This window comes from Polyodon spathula, chromosome 10 (assembly GCF_017654505.1).
Source record: "Polyodon spathula isolate WHYD16114869_AA chromosome 10, ASM1765450v1, whole genome shotgun sequence".
Lineage (NCBI taxonomy): Eukaryota > Metazoa > Chordata > Actinopteri > Acipenseriformes > Polyodontidae > Polyodon > Polyodon spathula.
In genome coordinates, this window is record NC_054543.1 from 38,811,534 (window position 1) to 38,832,807 (window position 21,274).

Here is a 21,274-nt window from a genome sequence, read left to right on the forward strand (position 1 = left end):
TGACTATTCTAATTATGGACTGAAGCAAACACCCTCACTCATATTACAGTTATTTAAGACCATGCCAAGTTTCTTAAAATCCCTGAAAATCTAAAAATGAACACTGCGAATAACACCTGGTACTTTTGCCCACACACATTACCACTGAAGAACTAGATCACCACAATTGTAAAAAAAAAGTTACTCTTAAACCAGCATTTAATATTTCATTGCACCCCTGCCAAATAAAGCATGTTGTAATATATCAAGAAGTGAATACAAGTCCCTTGTGTTGGTGCAGCTGGTAAGAAAAAGTGCATACCTTCTTTTCATTCTTGTCTTCCATAGGTCTGTGAGCCGTGCTTGGGATCCCTTCTCCGAGTAAGAACCCCAGTCTGGTCATCAGTTCCTGAGCAGCCGGGGAGGAGCTTGGCTCTTTATCAGACTGCAGTTCTGGAAGAGAAATGACTCTCATTATTCCATGTCGATCTAATCTTCATGCTGATTTGGCAAACGGTTCTGTCTGGAGATTCCACAATAGCAACTCCAGTCCAAAACCATATATCTAAATATAAAAAGTTGAGGACAGCCCTGTCTTTGCAGAGCTCAATACAGCAATGCACTTAATTCCTGGTGAACAATCTGCAGGAAAACACAGCATCAGTAAGTCACAAAACACCTTCTAATTGTCAGCAAGAGGCGCTGGTGAATCTACTGTGTCCGTAGCTTTGCCAACGGATTAGTATCAACATACAGTTCAGTAATGCAATTACAGTGCAGTATCTTTGTTCAATCAAAAGAGGAGAATTCTTGCCAAAAGAATGCTGACAATGTTAAAACTTGTTTCCCTTGTAACTAAGTTACAAAAAAATGTAATGTTTATTATTTTTTCAGCTTCCGTTGAATACAATTCCATACACTTTTTTTTTTATTCCCTGGGGGCTTTGTCTGGCATGTGGATAAATTAAGTTATTACGTTTGATTTTATCAGCACATCTTTCCTGAGTCCTTTGCCTGAGAGTTATTAATAACTTTCAAGAAGCAATACAATACTGTGCAACTATATGATTAAATAATTGCTTTAAGCATTGATATACTTGAAAAGATAGTGTTTCTATCCAGATGCTTCTTAATAAAATGGCAGCCTGTAACATCTGAAAGATTGAGAGCTTGACCTTCCTCCAACATGTGTTCCACAAGCTCTGTTCAACCACTGACGAGTTTACAAGGGAAATTACTTTGAATACAGAGGCAAACACTACAGAATGTTTGATATTTCACGTAGTAAACAGCGAAGGAACAAAGTGACTTCAAATAAAGCTTGTGTGCGTCGTTTATATAGTGGGCCTATAAATATTTTTGTAGGTCACTAAACGCTCGTTTTACGAGTTAACAGTGTTATCATGAAGTGAGCCTAATGCAAAACAAAATTTGACCAGAATGCATATTTTTCTTCTAAACCTAGTTGTTTCAGAGAATTATACTGGTTAAATGATGGGTAAGCGCTAGTGTATCAATTCAAACACATCAATCTTCATGCACTATTTCCAGTGGATTGTAGGCAAGTATGTTAATATTATTTCATAATAACATGATCTTTTTTATGTATCTTCTTTGATAGATAGATACACACATCAAATATGTCAGTTTGATTATTATTATTATTATTATTATTAATACACAGGCCTCTATAATTGGAAGCAGTCTTCAGGGAATTAATTAAGCTATTACACGCTCAGTGCTCCACATTCAGAACCATTCTCTGCACTGTCAGCTGTAATGAGTAATCAGGAAAGATGAAGAGTCAGAGGAGAAGGTGTTATTTATAAGGGTGGCTTTTATTGCTCAAGTCTGACAGCTCAGTCCATCAGCAATTCATTTAAAATGCTTAACCATCCTCTTCCCAAAATAATCAGCACCCCCGTCTTTGGATAAATCTTGTAAAGACTCCTGCAGAGACTGGAAAAGTGCAGAGATTCAGCCTGGGCCATTTTTCTCTTTAGGGAGCCTGTATTTTAACCAGCATATATATATTCCCATGAGAGATTACATTTCCGTAGCATTGAACAAATAATCAAGATTTACTGTATGCTATTCCACTACCTACCGTGGACGGGCGCTCCCAGCTCACCGCGCACTAGAGACCGATGTGGTTTGGCTGGGCGCCTGCACGGTTTAAAAATTGACTTGCAACCATATTCTCAATAAAATGCACAGTACTTTAAAAAATGTAATATTTTCCATTGTACTGCAACTGAAATTTGATTTCAGTGTTACTGTAACTTCAAGAAAAACTGACAGTATGCATTTGACTTCAACCCTGACAATAATGATTCATTTTGCTGGCCCTGTGATATTTGTATTAATGAGAGTTGACTGTACCAAATAAACCTGAAGTGGAAAGACCATACACAAGAATTGCCCAGCCTTGGTCTACAGTAATGGTTGTCTCTTTGCTGTTGGTTTTCCAATAGGATAAGCATCCTGTCTCACCAGAATCCATCAGGTTTATAGCATTTAGTTTAGTTTCACTGGATTCTCTAGAGACTTCAGACATTTCCTAAAAAAAACCATCCACAAATACTTTAATCCTACATGGTAATGCTTTACTGTTATTTTTATAACCCAGAATGAATCTCCTCAAATGGCCTCAACAGATGTATGCCTAGAGCAGCAGTTAATAACCATTCTTCCTTCCTAATTCCAGACAATGTCTATCTACAGTAATCTCTCAGTGCTGGGGATACAGGGAGAACAGCACATGGCAGTGGACCTCCAGCCTCAGCTACCCACAGTGCTCTGCTAATTATTTTCATTCAAAATTTCCAGTAAAACATTCACAGAATGTTAAGTAACAGACTATAATTAAGAACAAATAAATTAATTCAGATATTTTTTCAATGTAAATTAGATGCAAAGACTATGCTTGGACGACAGAAGTCTCGTGTCATTCTGTCACAGCTTGCCATGTCCTTGTGGTTCTCTCAGAGTTTGAACTTCCCACTCAGTTTATTGCTGTGCAACATTTCCATACTGTACTTCCTTTGTACCGCTTATGTAGGCCTCTCATTTTTTTGTTAAATGTTAAAGCTCTCTGCTTCCATCCAGCCTATAATGTACATACTGTATGGCCTCTAGTACTTTTTATAAACCTATATTAAAACACAGAATCATATCCACAGCATAAAAGGTATCCCAAGATCAGTTCTCCTACCCTCCTCATTGCCCCCTTTAAGTGTTGATAGGAGAGAATCTACAATATCAAACTACTTCTAAGTGTTTAACTAGAATCTTCACACATCAATGACTCACCACCACACCAGTACTGTACATTCAGAAGATGGCTTTCTATACACCAGCAGATAGAGAAACAGGCCATACTGTTAGTAATTCTTTCAAGGCTTCCAATATACCACAACCAGACTCACACAACTTGGTGAACTCACATTACAGTCTAACCATTTGTCCACTTTATATTTTGCATCTAGCCTGTCCTTTCATGATGTAAAAAAATTGTCAGCTATTTTTATGTAAGTCGTCGTGCTAGAATTCCACAGGGACAGCCTGAGTGGACGAACAAAATCACCTTTCTCTGGCTCTTCTTTCTTTTTAACATACCAGGAAATCTCATTTTGTGATTACACCGACTCTGACGTGTGTAATGTTAACAGGAGTAGTATGAGAGTAGTGGGGGATAGGACAGTGCACCGTGACACAGAACAAGATTTGTTTCTGATGTACTGTAACATGTGCAAGGCAAAACGGCTGATAAAAACCTGTTCCCTATTTTCAGTGCTGCATGCAAACTGCATTGCAGCCCTCCTAAAACTGACACGCCTTGGACCTGCCAAGTTTGACACAGGTGTGAAAAGGGAATTCTGTTGCCAAGCTCATGAAATTAAACCATTTATTTTCTCGTAGTGAAGTCTGACAATTATGTTTATGAAGCTCTCCACTTAAAACTGCATGACCACCAAACTGATTTCACTCACCAGGGCTCCAGAAGCAACCATGGCCAGCCAGCTATCCTGTGAAGGATACAGGCAGAGACAGCTGAAAAGAGAACTAGATATGCCCTGGACAACACCATCACAACACACAGCACTACAGAAGACTTTAATGTATGATCTTTAATCTTGACCGCTTTACAGATGTTTTCTGTCAATGACACTGTCGGAATAAAAATATTTCTTATTTACTGTAACAAGGGCAGTGGCAGGACGTTAGCATAGCAATAACCATTTGTGGATTGTAGGTTAATAAGTGCTAGGATTAATTCAGTTGGTTTGTTTGTATAAAACTACACCTTGTCAGTAAGTCGCTATAGCTGTGTTTAGGCAGTCATAACATTGGTGTCTTTGTCAAATGAAATGACAGGGCCAAGGAAAAGGTAATGGCAGAGTTGCATTGTAATACTTCACAATAAATTAGAGTTTCAAGGTTGACAATTTAAAAAGATCAATATGGAAAGCATGCGTAAGATTCAGCGTGATCATACTTGTCTTTTTGCAGGTGGTCTGGTAATCATATCAACAGAAGGGACTGACGGATGACCTGGAAGTGGTAATAACCATTTTCATGTTTACACTTTTGGATCTATCTATGTTTGAAGTACACCAAAACAAAACTATGCTGCGCCCAAAAGCAGAAAACATTTTTGGTTGACTGTTGTTCAGATGGTTTCAGAAATTGATCTTGAATCAATCTCGTCTGCCTCAGACATCAATATGGATGAGATAAAAGAGTTTCAAGTAAGAGAAATATTGCAAAACAAATATACTGCTGGTATGCCAAAATGTATATCCTAAAAATAAATGGTATGTGCGTGTGACAGGGTCTTGCTCGTGTCACGTGTATGGGTAGCCGCTGATTAAGCACGCAGACAGACACATGGACGTGAAGTTGAAACGCTGGCGCGCAGGTTTTATTAACACAAACACAAACAAAAGTAAATAAAGGTGGGCATGTGACGTTACCAGCGATGGTAACGCACAGAGGACTGTTACAGCAAGCTGTAGAAAAAAGTGCAAAATAAAACACAATACAACAAACTATATATCAAAGGTGCCGTGAAAACGACAGGCCTTGCAGCAGCCCCGAGCTATCTCCCGCGGATGTTTTTAAACTGACGGACACTCAAGACCCGCCCACCTGCTGATTGAGCACCAGCACAGCCAATCAATTGCTGCCCTTACCCTCAACCAAGCCTAACAGGAGGCAAGTCTCAATCGAGCACCCATCTGTAAACCATAATTCAATTACACAAATCAACTCCAGAACACACAATAAACCCATTGCCACATATAAATCACACTAACAATAACTGAACATTGTGCAGGCAATCGCCCTGCCACAGTCCATTTTACTTTGCAAAAACTGTCAAGCTTGGTGTGCTTACAAATAATGATTTCTATTGTTTAACATAAACAAATCTAGTAATTCTAGATTTTTCTTGCTTTTTGAATTATGTTTATTTGAACAAAACCTAATCTCAATTTCTTGCACAAATCTTCAAGAATCTACAGAAGGGTTATATAATTATTCTGGGGTCTAAAGGGTTAAAAGCACACAAAAAAAAAAAAAAAAAAAATAAAACAAAACAAGTAATATAAAATAATATTTTTAATACAAGACAATAGGGCCTAGTAATATTTGTCCTATGGTACAACAGAGCAAATTAAAAGCCTTGATTGGTTATCTTTCCTTTAAAAAATCCACTTGGAAAAACACAGGCTGCCTCTCAAGATGAGGGTTAATTATGCCTTGATTAGAAAAAAATCAGCATGGACATCCCTATGAGCTTGGCACCAGCTGCTAACCTGGCAAGGAAACGGGCGTCTCTAGCAGTGTAGACCCATTAACAACCAGCATGCAGCTCATCTTACAGCAGAGTGCAAAAACTGCTCCGGTATTTGCACTGCCATTTAAGACATGCACAAAACAATTATTGGATCGATTCTGGAACAATTGCAGAAACCAATGTTTTGGATGAAAACAAATATCAAATAACCCTCCCAGTCCTAATGCAGTGGTAAATGGATAATATTTAGGATGCAACTGCATTTGGTGTCAGATTTGGTCGAGAGAGAGAATGTCCTACCATTCATGCACCACAAACTACAAACACTTTTTGGGGCCACTGTTGCTACTTTTCTGGCAACTGTACAAAAAATATAAATACACCAGAGTATTGTTACGTAATGAGTGTTTTTCAGAACAATCTTATTGTTTTTTTTACGCTGGCTTCCTGAGTTTCAGAATGCATTTTAATGTTATTCTAAGGCCCTTTATGGTCTTATCTCCAAGGACTTCCGATCATTATCTTCCTAAATATTCTATGAGATTACAAAATGCGGAATCTACTGGCAATTCCAAAAAGTTTGAAATCAATACCAGCTGATATAAAGAAGGCCAGCAATTCATCTTTTAAATATTGATGGTAGGCGTTTTGTGTAATTGATTGACTATAACATAAAATCAGAGCATGCTGCGATGCCTCAGTTTTAAAAGCACTATATACAAGAATATTGTATTTTTTTTGTTTCATTACTTACTACTGCAAGTTATTCCATCCAATTATTCATTTTTCAAAAGTGCAAGACAGGAAAATAATACAAACATATTACTCACTGGTTTCTCATTACAAATGGAAAGAATATAACTTGACATCACTGGCAGCAGTCTGTCACTTTATTTTTATCATTAGCAGCTGTATGCCACAGGTCACTGCTCAGGCTTCAACACCTTTGCAGGGATCAATGCACGCTTTACTTGGCTACCCCTCATTACACACCGACTTTGTATTTAAGAGCTGGTAAAAACAAGAGAAGGTATGGTATGGTATGGTATGGTATTCAACCTTTCAGTTAGCAACTGGGATTCTTCATTTATCTAAATCTGTGTTAAATGTTTTTTGTTGTGTCAATACATGAACCCAAACAGGAGTGCAAAGAAGAGGAAACCTCTGGATTAGCGTAGCAAACGGCTATCACTGGTAAAGGAAATCATATTTTAGTACAACATTTAACATGACTGTGGCTCACTGCAGCTTTCCAATACGATTTCAAATGTGATCTACCCTGTATGTAGTGTATGCTTTCCATTGTACTGTTCCGTGACACAATGTCACTCAGCAGAGTTTTCTTTTAGGCTTGATATTGATTTTGGTAGTTTGACCAGGCAATTACAGTCCAGTGTGGCTTGGTGATAAAAAGCAGAGTCAACAACTGACCCAAAGGTTTCCTCCACTAGTCAGGAGATGCTACATGGAGTACAGATGCCTATGGCTAAGAAACTGCAAATGAGCATAACTTTTTTTTTTATTTTTATGGAATCTATGACTGTGGTAGAAGAGCATTAAGAGGTTCAAGTTACTTTACAAGGTTTCAAAAGCTGTATGTGTAACTTAGAATGCATCTTTCCTGCACAATTTAAAAGGATGGTCCTCTGTGTCATCCACACTATGTTACAATGCAATCATTAGATGGCTTCATTGTTTTTTTATTTATTTATATCTATAACCTTCACAAGGCACGACAGTGGCCAGCATCAGGAAGAGCAGACACAACGATAGACTTTCTATATCCCTGCTGTTCTAACTTATCCCTGGCTGAAGCACAGTACGAACAGGTATTTGGCCTCACTAATCCTTAACCAATTCAACGCTTCTTCGGACCAAAAACTAACAACAAGGTATTCATTTAGCGCACAGGTCTGCATAAGGCTCAATCTACATGAGATCATGTGCAGCCATTAAATCCTGATTTGAGTTGGTACTCTGAGTTTAGGGGACATTGGAATACTAATTCACAGAGTGCATAAACCCATTAACTGAATTGTTATACTGCTTGTCAGCACCTTCCGGTTGCAGTACATTGTATCTGTAAAGCAACAGAGTTATCCTAAACAAAGGCCACCTTTTTGAATGTGCATCACAGATGTTGGCATCAAACAGCAACATTCTTTCTGCAACATTAAAAAAAAAAAGCAAATAGTAACCAACCCTCATCATCACCAGATTCGTTTGATAACTTTTAATCTCTTATGTTTTGAACCAAAAGACCAATGTTTTGCTAAATAGTAACTGTTTAACATGCATATGGTGTGCCCCCCCCCATCCTTTATATTCCTGTGCTTCATGTCCATTTCACTTTGCAATGAATAAAGGACATGGGGCACCTCTACAGTAGGTTACATATCTGAAATCAATAAGCTACATTGAAAAAAGTGTGAGAAACGGTTCTTTCCTCAGAAAGACTGCTGATTTGATACCAAGAAAAAAAGGCTTCAAAATCCAAGGGAAGGATTTAAAGACCCCATCTTGACAAGGGAAAGCATTACACAAAAAATAATACTGTGCCACCAACGAAGCTAACAGCTGTAAATTCTCTTGCTATTACTTCTTGCAACGCTGCGGGAGCCTTTCACTCAACTTCCATTACTCTACAGTTCACACACACACACACACACACACAAATCTATTTTTGACACAGCACTGTGTTTATCTCCACCTTTGGCACAGACACCTGATGGAATGCAACTGAAAACTGAGAGTATTTAATATAGATTCACATGCATCTTCCGAATAACTTGAAAGAAAACAGAACAGAAAAATAAATAAAATACAAACTAAAGCTCATCCTGCAGTAAAAAAACAGTCCTTTGCTTCAAAGCAACAACAACAAAAAAAAGGAGGTCAGTCATGGAATTCAATGAGAGAACAAGCAAGACTGTTCTGTCACTCGGTTCAAAACTGGCCTCCCAATACAAGAGTTTCAGTGCTCCAGACTGCAGGCTGCAAGCACTTTTAAATGAAAACGGCCCCTGAAAAATGTCCGCAAAAAACTGAAATATCAGGAAAGGTTTTAATAACACAACAAAACTACAGCCTCGCAAAAAATGTTTTTGTTTTTGCAAGATTTAATCTGAAGTTACTGTTGTTTTTAAATTAAAAAAATTACAAGCCTGAGGAAGCATATTGCATAGTTTTACCAAAATTATTAGAGACAAATAATTTCCCAGATTGTTACACTTTAGACAATGAATTATTCATCTGCTAGCTATATATATTTTCATCAGAAAATCTTACAAAAGTAAGTTTACATTAACATTTAAAATGAACAAATCTTCTTTGTAAATAAGACTTTTCTTAAAGTTGTCTTAAATGCTTAAGTGTGGATTCTAGTTTCTGAAACATTTTGACGGGAAAAAATCGGGAAATATTTTTGATGTGACCATGTGAATTTGCAAGATGGCATCTTCCTTTGCTTGCAAGAGTGGTTTGGACAGTTGCTAAAATGCCACTCAATAGTGCCAAAAAATGTTTCCAGAAAAAAAAAAACACTACTGAAGTAACAGGTTTGCCTAACATGCATATTGGTGTGCATGGTAGAGTTATATAGTAATACTGTCAATGTTTAGAGGAACAAAACTGTTTAGAGAGGATCTTTGTGTTTAGAGAGTATAAACCTCAAAGCTTTCTCGGTACTACGGTGGTTCTATAACTACTGTACCAACTCCTCCATCCCTTTCTATGCTGTATAGTACCTCCCGACCAAGCAGTTTACAATTACACCACGTTACTGATATCAAATCTCAACTGGCCTCTGAAACATGAGTCAGCCATGCACCCGTCATCTAAAAACACACTGGCACTTGTTTCTACTCTGGTAACTAAGGACACGTAGAAACTTGCCTCTAGGTGGAAATCGCTTCTGCTAACCCACACCCATATCAACCCAGTCTCAAAAGTGTCAAGTCAAAACATTAACTTTCCCACCCAACTAGAAAGACAAGGAGACAGTAAACAAAGCACTGTATAGCAATTAAATTGACAATACATGAAACAAATAGGTTTGTATTTTGCTATTTTAATATTACAAATACAGTACATGAAATCAACTGCATAGGTTTAAGAATCAATAACCAAAGCTAACAATATAATTTATTATAAAATTACTATTAGATATCTCCAATTCACAAATAAGGGATTTTCAATTCAAACAACTAAATCCCTGGAGTGTTTCTGCTGTTTCCATCTGGCACAGCACATTAAAGATTACATTGAGACGCCAGCTACAGCCCAGGCTCTACACAAATAGAACTACAACAGACAATGCTTTCCAGTATATTTTTGATTCACACCTAGAGTGGCTTTTAAGCAGGTCTCATGAACACAATGAAAAGCAGTCTCAAGCAGCCCTACAACACACCTCACCGCTGCCAACAAATTCCAAAGGACGAAACGCATCATTCAGGGCTATTAAGCAAAACCTTTTCAGGATTACCCTGCCGTCAAAGCCATATTGTTACAGTCTGTTCATCAGCTGTGCCTGCAAAGTTTGCTGCTAATATTAACAACAATAAAATGAAAAGAATTTACAAAATAAAACAAAAAACACTGTTCTTACCATTCTGCGGAGGCTGCTTCGTCTCCGACACTTTCCTTAGTGCTGTAACAACTGCATCCCCGGGAACACGGGGGCTTTCTACATACTTTGGCTTCCTGATCGGACCTGCAGTGAGAAAAAATTCATTCTAGATTAAGTTTTTCCAGATGGGATTTAAGATCAGGAATTTGAATCTCCTTGCTGAGACTGCGCTGGTTCAGAAGCATGAAAGCCAGTTCCGAAGCTGGGAACTGCTTTATCAACGGGTCTGTATAGCCCACAGAAAAACGCTTTTGGTATTTAAACTGTGGCAGGAAACTAGAGTAATTCGTTAGAGAACTTTTTGCAGACTTAATCCAATGTATGCAACCAGCTAGCTCATATCTTTAGCAGCCCTTGCTCCACTGGATATTTTGCTTTGGCTTCGAATCACTTTTCCCTAGATCTCTACTTGGTGGACAGGGATTATAAACAGACAGCCTGTGGCATTAACACCGCTCAGTGCTGCTGCAGCCTAACAGTCTATCTGGGGGTATTTGATCCAACTCGTGACGCGTACTTTGAATGCAGATATTTTTCCTTAGCAACTGTATCTGTGCACAGAGCTGTGTGTGCTACTACTTCTCGCTCATCCTCCGGTCACAGTCCTGCGGTCTGCTTTAAAAGAAAGGTCTACTACATTATGCCATTTTTTCTTGTAACAGGCTATTGTAATAGGGACACTTAACTAACAGGGAGCAGTACACTGCATTCCTACAGTGTTTCTAAACCCGACATATGATAGTACTTCTGTAATAATGGTTTATTATCCAAGTAAAATATCCATTAAATGTTTTTTTATATATAAAAAGTAACATATTTGAATAAATTATAAAAAAATAAAATCTGCTAAGGCAATGTTTGCTTATCTATCTTTGTTTTTATACTGGGAATAATTTTTTTTGACTTTGTTAAATACATATTGTTAACATATGGAATTCCATCCATACGTTCACATAATATCCAAGATTGCTCCTTTTAATAAATGGTAACCAACGCGGTAGCCAGCCATGCACTACGGCTAAGCAAGGTGTAAGAGGGTGCAATAAATAATGATTTGTATGATTTTACCAAGGCCCATGCCTCGGGTGCCTCGTAGCTAGCTACAGCCTTGGTAACTGCAGTGTAGCTACATGTACCATAGCAGTTAATGTTAAAAAAAAAAAAAAACACTTGTATCTACCAATCCCTTGATTTACCCACTTAGCCTTCACAACCAATTACTTGCTTACTGTATGACATTCTGAGCATTGAGCAACAAACTTGATCTCTACTGCCCTCTATAGGCCATTTACATGAAATGTAAAACTCAGCTCATTGGTTCTAATCTGGAGATAATTATATATTGTTACTGCTCTTTTGTTTGTATTTTATCCCCAATACATACAGAGATGTGTCGTTATACCTGCTGTAGCATTTAGGTTTCAAATAACTCATTAGGCAAATGTGAAAAATGCACGTAAAATAAACGAAAATATAAATTGGAAAAACATTTTGGGGGTGTACATAGCCTAGACTTTAATACACAAGGCAAAGGCCATTTAAGAGAATTCCAATTATGCCACTCAATCACTCAAGACTCAACAAGTAAACACATACTCTGTTTACACTAGCCTCTTTTAAGCTTTGAGACGGCTTTTTGTAGTGTAAATGCAGCTGTCCCAGGCTTTATTTTTTTTAATTGTATTATCGATAGTACTGTGATACATTGTTAGTATATGGTAAAGTTTTGGGGGGAGAATGTACACAATTCAAAAGTTGCAGATGTTTCTTTTTAGCTACTAAGCGAATGAGTTTCGCTTTTGTTGAATAACAAAAATAAGTATTTTTAAGGAGTAAGAAAATAAATTGAAGTTATTGTTTACATTTACATACAAGTGTAAACGAGGTGGCTCAAATGATAAGACTCTTCGAATCTGATCGGCTCTAAGTCAGCTCAGGTCCGAGTTGAAAGTGTAAATACACAGAATGCGAGCAGCCCATCGTAATATCCTCATCTGAGAAGTCTGTTTAATAGCATGCATTACAATCATAAAACTCATTAACAGTTCAATGCCTACTGTAAGGCCACACAACACAAGAGGCTTTAAAGATCTGTGCCCTACTGCTTTTTCACCCACAGGCAAAGTAACTTGTTTACTGAGAACATTACAGCGAATAAGGCTTATGAACAATAATCAATCCAGTCAGATACCTGGGAGCTTTTCCAAAAATATTATCCAGCTCTAATCTCTTCAAAGAGAAGCTGGGAGCCAATACAAATGACAATGGTGTCTTCTTTCATCTGCCAGTAATGTAAATTTACAGACTCTCTTAAAAAGTGCTTTAAAAGTACTTCATTAACTGTTCTAGACACCAGGCTGTCATATTCCAGGATGGATAGCAGAGATATTGTTTAATTTTCATGATGAATTTCAGTGCTCCTGGAACGGAATGAAGGACTGGTCCTTGCTCAGGCCTGCTCTCGAGGGACCAGCATGGGCAGCGAGCCGTTCACTGCATGGTGCCAATCAAACCCCTGTCCTCTTATCAACACTGCCTGCAAAGGTGCCAATTGTGCTAAATAACAAGGCCGTTAAGAGAGGTGGACTTGTTATCTAAACTGAACAACCTGGTCCTCGCTTCCATGGTATTGTTTCATGTTAAAATATCTATTTCTGGGTGAAACAGGAAAGCACTGTGGCTGGGTACAGCTATACCCTTGTGAATTGACTCTGTATCAGACATTTGAAAGTGATTACTCTATCCTGGGATCTGAACCAGCGAGTCACGACACAGGGATGCTTCAAGTGGCAGAACATGCAGGCCAGGTGGATCATGAGCCCTGCCCAGCAGAGTGGGGGCTCAGAATCCAGGGCAGGAAAACACTGCAGCTACGGGCAAAGAGAATTACAAAACACCTCCCAGCAAGGGTCGCAGGAGAGAATAATCCAAATGGGATATGATGCTGTAAAAGAGGTGGGGTGTTACATGTGCTGTAATACATATTTTTTGCTTCTGCATAAAAGTACACACATACTGTACACTGGTTCACCCATTAGTGGTTGCATGATACATTTGCAGTCTTAACAGTCACTGGACCAAGTACTGTATAAGGTATGCAAAAAAATGTAACAATGCAAAAGTCAAGATGTACAGTAGAGTCTAAGTTAGAAAGAACCTACTGTATGCTTATGCTGTACAGTATATGTAACTTTTACAGGCTGGGGCATGTGAGCAACAGAATACATTTTTTTTTTTTTAAACACATCAAAGAACATCAGGAAGGAATTGGGGCGTGCCCAAGCATTCCTCAACCAAAAAGCCTTCAGGATCTAATACTTCTTTCCTTGTTATACGCACCATCCTCTATGCAAAACAAAGCCCTGCTTTCTATTCTTGGAACTGTGAGTTTACAATTCAGCTTGTAACATGAAAGTTTATGTTGGAAGGAAAATCCTCGTAGAATGGGTTATCCAGCCCACACAGCAGATATGGAAACAAAACCGATTACTTAGGAACAGAATGTTGCTTTGATGTCTAATTAACCCTTTGGAAACTCAGGTTTTCAGACAATCTTGGAAAACAGAATAGGTCCCACAGGCAGACGCAGACAATGGAACATAGCATTACTGGTGCTACCTGCAGTGCTTACATCCCAAAGTTCAGTAAGTCATACATATTTATCCACGTTCTTGGGGGTCTGGTTTAGACCCCCCCCGCCCTTCTCTTCTGCTTCATCACGGGAAGACACAGGTGAGCTGGGCAGTGAGGTTAGTGCTCTTGCTGACCCGTACCGTAACACCCCCCCCCCCCCCAAGTTACAGCTTCATACCTCATTTTATTATACGTTTGCTGTAAATGATTAAATATGTCAGTTTGTAGCAAACTCTTAAAATGTACAGTAAGCAGCTTTTATATTTTGGGTTGGTGGTAGGTTGATGATGTTTGCATGAGAGAAAAAGTTCTGTTCTTTTTTTCTCTACTTGTCTATATGAATTTCTATTCTTTACCAAAAAACCTGGGCTTTCACATGTAAAGACCCCAGATTATAATAGCCAGGCAGTCTACAAACAATTGCATTTTACATGTGAACAAAGAGGTGGTATCTTTATATATGGATTAGGAGCGACCAACAACACCAGACGAGAAAGACTATTATATTCTACTCATGTATGCAAATTCTGTGCAAAGAAAAGGCGCATAAAAGGACTCATTCTCATTAATCACATTGCTAACTAAACTCTCTGTGTTTCACATTCATATCAATTTCATGGCTATATCTCTGAACCCTAGAGTAATCCTCATTACACTTTTATCCAATTTCCTTCTGTTTTTGACATTCTTAAATCACTTTAGTTTTAACTCTGTTTGGAAAAGAATTACCTTTTGACAATTCTCCAGTGTTTCTGTGTTAAGATTATTTTCTATTGTATACTCCAGCTAAACATTGTAGGCTGTACAGCTGATATTAGGGTTACCAGACATCCCGGGAATACCGTACTTTGAAGAAACCAATTAAATCTGCCTAAACCAAAAGTATAATAAATGTTTGCGGGCTGCTGATTACAGTTTTAAAAAGAGTATAATATTTAGAGCTTGTATCAGCTGCAGAAAAACACACATTTTAGCATTACTATACAATTCATTAAAATATAAACACAATATTTTAAAATCAGGTTCAGCCACTGAACCTTCAAATACATCTGAAAAAAAAATAAATCATGTCTTTGCCTCTCCCTGACTGAAATGCCAACCGCTTTGAAGTGAAAACAGATCCCAGTGATCTGTTTAGCAGACACCAATAAACATGTATTCACTATTTACTAAATAATTCATGGACTTGGAAATTATTTTTTCTATTCCAGCTTACTTAAGATTTCAGATGCAAATATGTTCTTTTAAAAAAGTGACATGTACTGTAGGGTGATTTCAAACTGGCTTGACTTACTCCGTGGTATATCAATTCTCAATGACAGATTTAAGTTTCAAAGGCAATCTGCATGATCTTTAATGGTAGTGTATGGAAATGGTGCCTTATGAAAGTTGCTTGAACTAACAACTCTCTGTTGACAAAACAAGAGTCATGTCTGCTGTGGTCCCACTGGAATGTGCCTTGGCCCCCGTTCCAGCAACAGTGACCAATCTCCCCATTAATAATGGTCATGATGTACCCTCAATGTGTAGCCTTATGTAAATAAACCACCCATGTCCTGTCTTACCTTTCTAACCGTTTCATTGTCTCTGTAGTGAAGTGCCCACAGCCAAGAGCTGGCTGCTTCATACAAGATAACATGTAAGGCTACAGAAAAATCACTGCAGAAAGACTGAAGAAACACATTTTACCTGCCAGGTCTTTCACTGGTTAAACATTACTGCTGAAGGCTTCTCAGTTCTGTGCTTATTGTATGCCCAGCAATGTTGAGTGCCACTGATTAGAACGTCATTAAATTCTGCGAGTAATTTAAAGCAATGTTCTCGTTTGCTTATCTTTCCAAATGACTAAATAAGGTTCACACAGGATACGTACAGTAATGTATTAGGAACCAAATGAAAACAAGCTGTTTTTAAGAAAAGTAGTGGAAAAGAGAGAGCATCCTATCCATCAACCTACAGTCTAGCAGGATTGAGAAGTTAAAATACCACTGAAAGTAAACCGTACAGTTTTCTGCCGGAGTTGCTTTGCCTGGCATCTTTCCTGGATTTTAGTGTTTAAGTTGTTATACACTGGGGCCCTAGAGAAGATAATGAGGTAAATGAATCACAGAAAAGCAGAAGCAGGCCCCTGTGTACCCCAGCTGACCCATCCTTCCTGATCATTTGAGAATGAGATGTTCATGCACTGCTACGGTACATCAGTCCAGGCCTTTTCTTTTGAACTCTGTGTGAACTGAATCCTGCCTTTGGAGAAACACTGTATGATTTAGAATTGTCATAAGAGGTACTTCATTATTAAACACTTCACTGATTTTAACATGACAGCTAATAAGAATGTCAACACGTACCATAAGAACTATTTGTAACATGCAATTAAGAGTTGTGGAATTTTGTGAAATTATAGATTTGCCGACTCATCCCCCAGTTAATTTAACTTTAATTCAACAACATTGCCATCTTGAGTCTATGAAACTTTAGCCAAAAGATGAATGTGGAAAATCAATCTTTCGATACTTGCTGGGCATACACTATCATTGTAATGCGCATACTGCAGTTATTTCTTTAAAAATGTTTTTTATCAAATAGTTTACGTTTTTTAGTATCATAGTTTGATTCATAAGGATGAAATGAACTACTTTTTTGATGGAAAAAGTTCCTCTTTTCGTATGACTTAACGCTTCTGAAAAGAACTGACTTTCAAGAGACTGATATTGGACCATTTCAAGATCAACCTAGCTAAGTTCTAGTCAATAGATTGGACAGCACACTTGACCCATCTGGGCTGAAATTATGTAATACTACGGACCCTGGTTTAGGAGGTGTGACACGGCTCAATTTAAATGGTTCCCCAAAGGGTGTTCCTCCTCTGAAGGCAAAAAAAGAATAATAAAAGGGCAAACAGAAGCAAGCTATTGTAAAGGCCAAAGGAAATTTACAATACATAACTAAAAAGTGTTATCAGGAGCAATGAGGCAGCAAAAATTCGTTATTGCACCCTGCCATTTATCTCTGCAGAACCTGTGGACTGCTTTCATTAGTTAAACTGTAACTCGAAAATAAACTGCCGATTTGTATTATTTGCATTTGCTCGCTGCTTTGTCATAAAACGTCAGTGTCAAGCTAAATCTGTTAAAAGTATCCAATAAAGGAAAACAAATGCAAATAAAAAAAATTTTATTGATTTTTTTTTTTTTTTTTTTTTTTTTTTTTATCAAGCTTGTTGGTTGGCTCATCACCTCCAAGAGGTTATAAATATAGACCTCCTGTTCGGGACATGTATTGACAGTTCTCAATAACATGCTGCACAGGGAGTTTTTCTTGACAATGGAAGAAGCAGGTAACCTTAAGCGACAGCAGAAAGAAATAATGCAGACCCCAGTCTCCATGTTTATGGCTGGCTAATGATAAGCACAGTGTACAAGGGAAAGTGAAAACTACTGGCCATGGATCCTGCAGCTATTCCAAACCCTGGGTTATCATTACCAGCAGGGCTGGAAAGTAAAGAACCACAATGGTCTGTTGACCATCAACTGCAAGTATTTATTATTATCCCAAAGGCCCACAGAGAACTTTATCAGCACAATCTGCAACCCTATTATCTTGTTCATTTTGACATCCATTTAAGAGTAAATACATAGGCCTACAATACTGTACTGTGCAATCCCCACCACTAGAATGTGCTGCTGCAAGCTGCTACAGTTAATCACACAAAATAGTTCTGTAGAACTCCCCCCCCCACTCAGTACCTGACAAAGTGTTTTTTTAGGAGGTTAAGTTGTTTTTTGTTTTTACTCAAAACAAAGTCTTGCTATATTTTCAAACACATTACATAATTTGATTCATGTGGTTGAAAATCTGAAGAAAAAAAATACAATCCCAAAAACACCCCAGAAATCCTCCGACTGCATTTTCTGTTTTTTTTTTTTTTTTTTTTTTTTTTTACTCAACCATCGCAATCTATTGTATATCATGTGCTCATTATATGGAAATTCTTTGTTGCGCACAACCAGTTATGAAACATTATGGACGTGACTACTATTTTTTCTCTAAAATTATACTCCTTATAAGTTGAAACAGAGTAAGGCTTCTTATCTAAAGCTTCCAACTGCCATATTTGAATAACAGCACACAATACAGCAGAGGTTTTACACATTCCAGCTGTGTTGACAGCTGTAGCAGAGATACTGATTCTCATGAGCACATTAATAAGACTCCTAACAGCAACATTAAATAGAACAACAACAAGAAAAAATAAATGTTGTGTTTAGCTTTGTGTAGTTGTCAGCAGTGTCAGCATGTTGAAAGTCTGACAAAGACTTATTTTACAGCACAAAGAAAAACTCAAAACCAAGGAAATGTGTGGGACATCACAATCTTGGCAGAACGGGGACTCTAAATCCATTTAGCAAGGTTCTCAATTAAATGTACCGACATGAAAAAGAGATCTGTGCCACAAGAAACTGCCATGAACAGCTCAGTAAACTAGGTTTTAAAAGTATGCAGAATATATTTGGTTCTGTATGTCTGTTTTATTTAATAAACCCATTCATTTTAGATTTATAGAACCATTACACCAGCTTGGCTAATGTTACACAACAATCAGTAAAACAACTGTGAGACCATGACCATGTGCAGGCCATGAATGAAACAGAACATTGTACTGCCCTTGTTATTTGAAAAGCACAGTACACACGATTGTTCAGAGCTGTGACAAAGGCCAGTGTAGAATTATTCAATTACAACTGACGCTCTCTGAGCAATGCCATTAAATGTAATATCCTAATACAAGAAAGCACAGGGTCACCATTATCACATTAAAAACCTAAAAGTGTAGTCTTGCATTGCATCTTATCTGACCTGTGCTACTGTAATCAGAAGACCTCAGGTTTTCTCTTAACAAAATCTCCGTAGATCCCTGGATTACTTTTTATCTCTTCACAAATATTTTCCCAGCATCAAACATGTATTCTGTTTTGTTACTCAGCATGAGACACTCAACTCCTGTTTGTGTGCACAGCTCAATCATCATCTGTGTATATGTATGTATGCATGCAGGTGTATACGCACACACACACACACGTGCTTCAAACTAACAAACCTAATCATTATTCTGGTCACTAAAGACAGGTGGTCTAAAGCAGATTATTCTTTATGCCATTCTGCACCCTTGCCACACATAAACAGAGCCCATGTTGGCAGTTGGCATTGTCTATACGTGCTCCTCCAGGGCAAGATCATGTGACCGGAACAACGGCTCTTCAGTTACCCAAGCAAGATTCCGCTAAGGAGAGTTCTGTAACCCTGTGTTTCAAATAGTTTAGACACAATGCGAGAGGTCAGGATTACCTGGAGATCTCTTACTGGACCGTGAGTGCATCACGTAGGACTGGCGAGGTAACAGGGGCGAGGAAGGGAGTGACATGGACACCCCTTTGGCCAGGCTCAACCTGTACACTTCTTCTGGGACAGGCGGTGGACCGGTGCAGAAATCAGGGAGGTACCCAGCCCCGGGAGCTGTCCCTCTTCTCTGAGCGCTGTATGGGTAGAATTCTCCAGCTGAAAACAATGTAAGAGTATCATTTCTGTGAAGGTCATTTCTGTATGCATCTGGTGTTGTACTGTATTAAATTAACTATCAAAAGCGGATTGATCCAGTTTTGACATGAATGACAGGTTGTAGTACAGGTTCTGCTGGTTAATATGATCTTTTCTAGATTATGTCACTTTGTAAACTGATAATATATTAAAGTGAACTGTATTTGTTTTTGGCTTAACCATATAATAGCTCTGTGGAAATCAACAATATGTAGATAAACAGATATCGAGATTACAGGTTAGCAATGATAATTCTAAACAATGGTATGTTTTGGGAAAAGGTCCATCTAGTATTATGCAGATTTGCATCCGACTGTTGAAATAAGATTTGGAAGCCTGCTTGTGTTGGCCTTAAAATCCAGCGAGCTGAACATTTCTCTTAGTACCTTTTTGTTTCTTTTTGGGAAGGTATTTTAAGCACCGCATCTGTAATAACACTTTAACTGACGACTTCAAAACAAAAAAAAAAAGGACCGAGATGCTCAAAACATTAATGCAGACTGATTGCAAGAAGGCGACATCATCCCACTGCTATTTTTTGAGAACCAACACGTGCCACAGCATGATTAATACCTGACTGTGTCATCACATTTCTTTATGAAACGCATTCAATCAAATAAGCGAACCAAAAGAAAAACTAAAAGGAGGATGACTGAATTAGATTTTTCTCAATGTGTTCAGCGACAGGAGAATCTCACCTTGCACAACACACTGAAACGTATGCACTCTATCAAGAGAGGCAGCTTATGGCCACAGAAAGGTATCTCATAAGTCATTTTAGACAGCAGCTGAACCAAGACATTCTCTTAGGCAGCACACAATTGATGTACAGGACGAAAGCAGTGCAGGTGAACAAACCATTGTTATAATTCACAAAATACATTATCCAGAACAGCCAGGGCCTTTTACCATTTATTATATTCAATTTCAGTTAAGTTTTCTAATCCTTTTTTTTTTTTTTTTTTCAAGCCAAGCACAACATTACATTGTTTATTACATGTGCTTTGGTGTAATTTACAATGATGGCAGACTAACACAGACATAAGTACAATGTGCATCACTGCAGCATGCAGGCAGATTAATCACAGTACCTGCAAAGAGTTCATGTTTTAAACACACAATACATTTAAATCTCAGTTGTATTGCACCCTTCATAAACATTTGTACCGTAACATGAACAAACACACTCTACTTCTCACCTAGTCTTTGCCTTGGTTGTCCAAAGTCAGAGGGTTGCAATGGATTGTCTCTTTGTTGCTCCATTTTACATCCATCTAAAAAATATAAAAATACAGTCAGACTTTTAGCATGCTTGTAAGATAAACTGGAAAGCAGTGGAAACACTGGTGGTACAATCTCAGTCATACAATAGGGCTCAGTAATCCAATTACCCTTATAGTATTTATTGTTTAATCCAGACTGTTGTCCTTTCATGTATCTGTCATAATGCACAACCTGAGCAGCTACAGCAGACTGTGAATCTCTCATTGAAAAGCCCATTCATATCGTGGGATTAAAAAACAAAACATTACTTCTGCTATTATTTCAGCTGCTTTTTTATATTTTAGAAAACAGTTTAAAAAAACGGTTGAATCAATTTACACCCAATTCAGTTCTGACAAGGTCACCTGTTAGTT

At 38.0% G+C, this 21,274-nt stretch overlaps 1 protein-coding gene across 7 annotated transcripts in view; it reads right to left on the reverse strand.

Annotated features, from left to right (window-relative positions):
- Nucleotides 1–21,274, reverse strand: part of LOC121322282 (protein TANC1-like) — a 108,821-nt gene that overhangs the window by 57,160 nt on the left and 30,387 nt on the right. For 5 of the 7 annotated variants that reach the window (XM_041262032.1, XM_041262028.1, XM_041262031.1 and 2 more), the window contains exons 3-6: nt 20,837–20,911; nt 19,389–19,598; nt 10,389–10,493; nt 302–432 (exon numbers count right to left, since the gene is read on the reverse strand). In XM_041262032.1, coding sequence (XP_041117966.1) covers nt 302–432; nt 10,389–10,493; nt 19,389–19,598; nt 20,837–20,911 — 521 coding nt within the window. The remainder of the gene's footprint in view (nt 1–301; nt 433–10,388; nt 10,494–19,388; nt 19,599–20,836; nt 20,912–21,274) is intronic. The other 2 variants (XM_041262033.1, XM_041262035.1) reach the window with 1 other exon arrangement.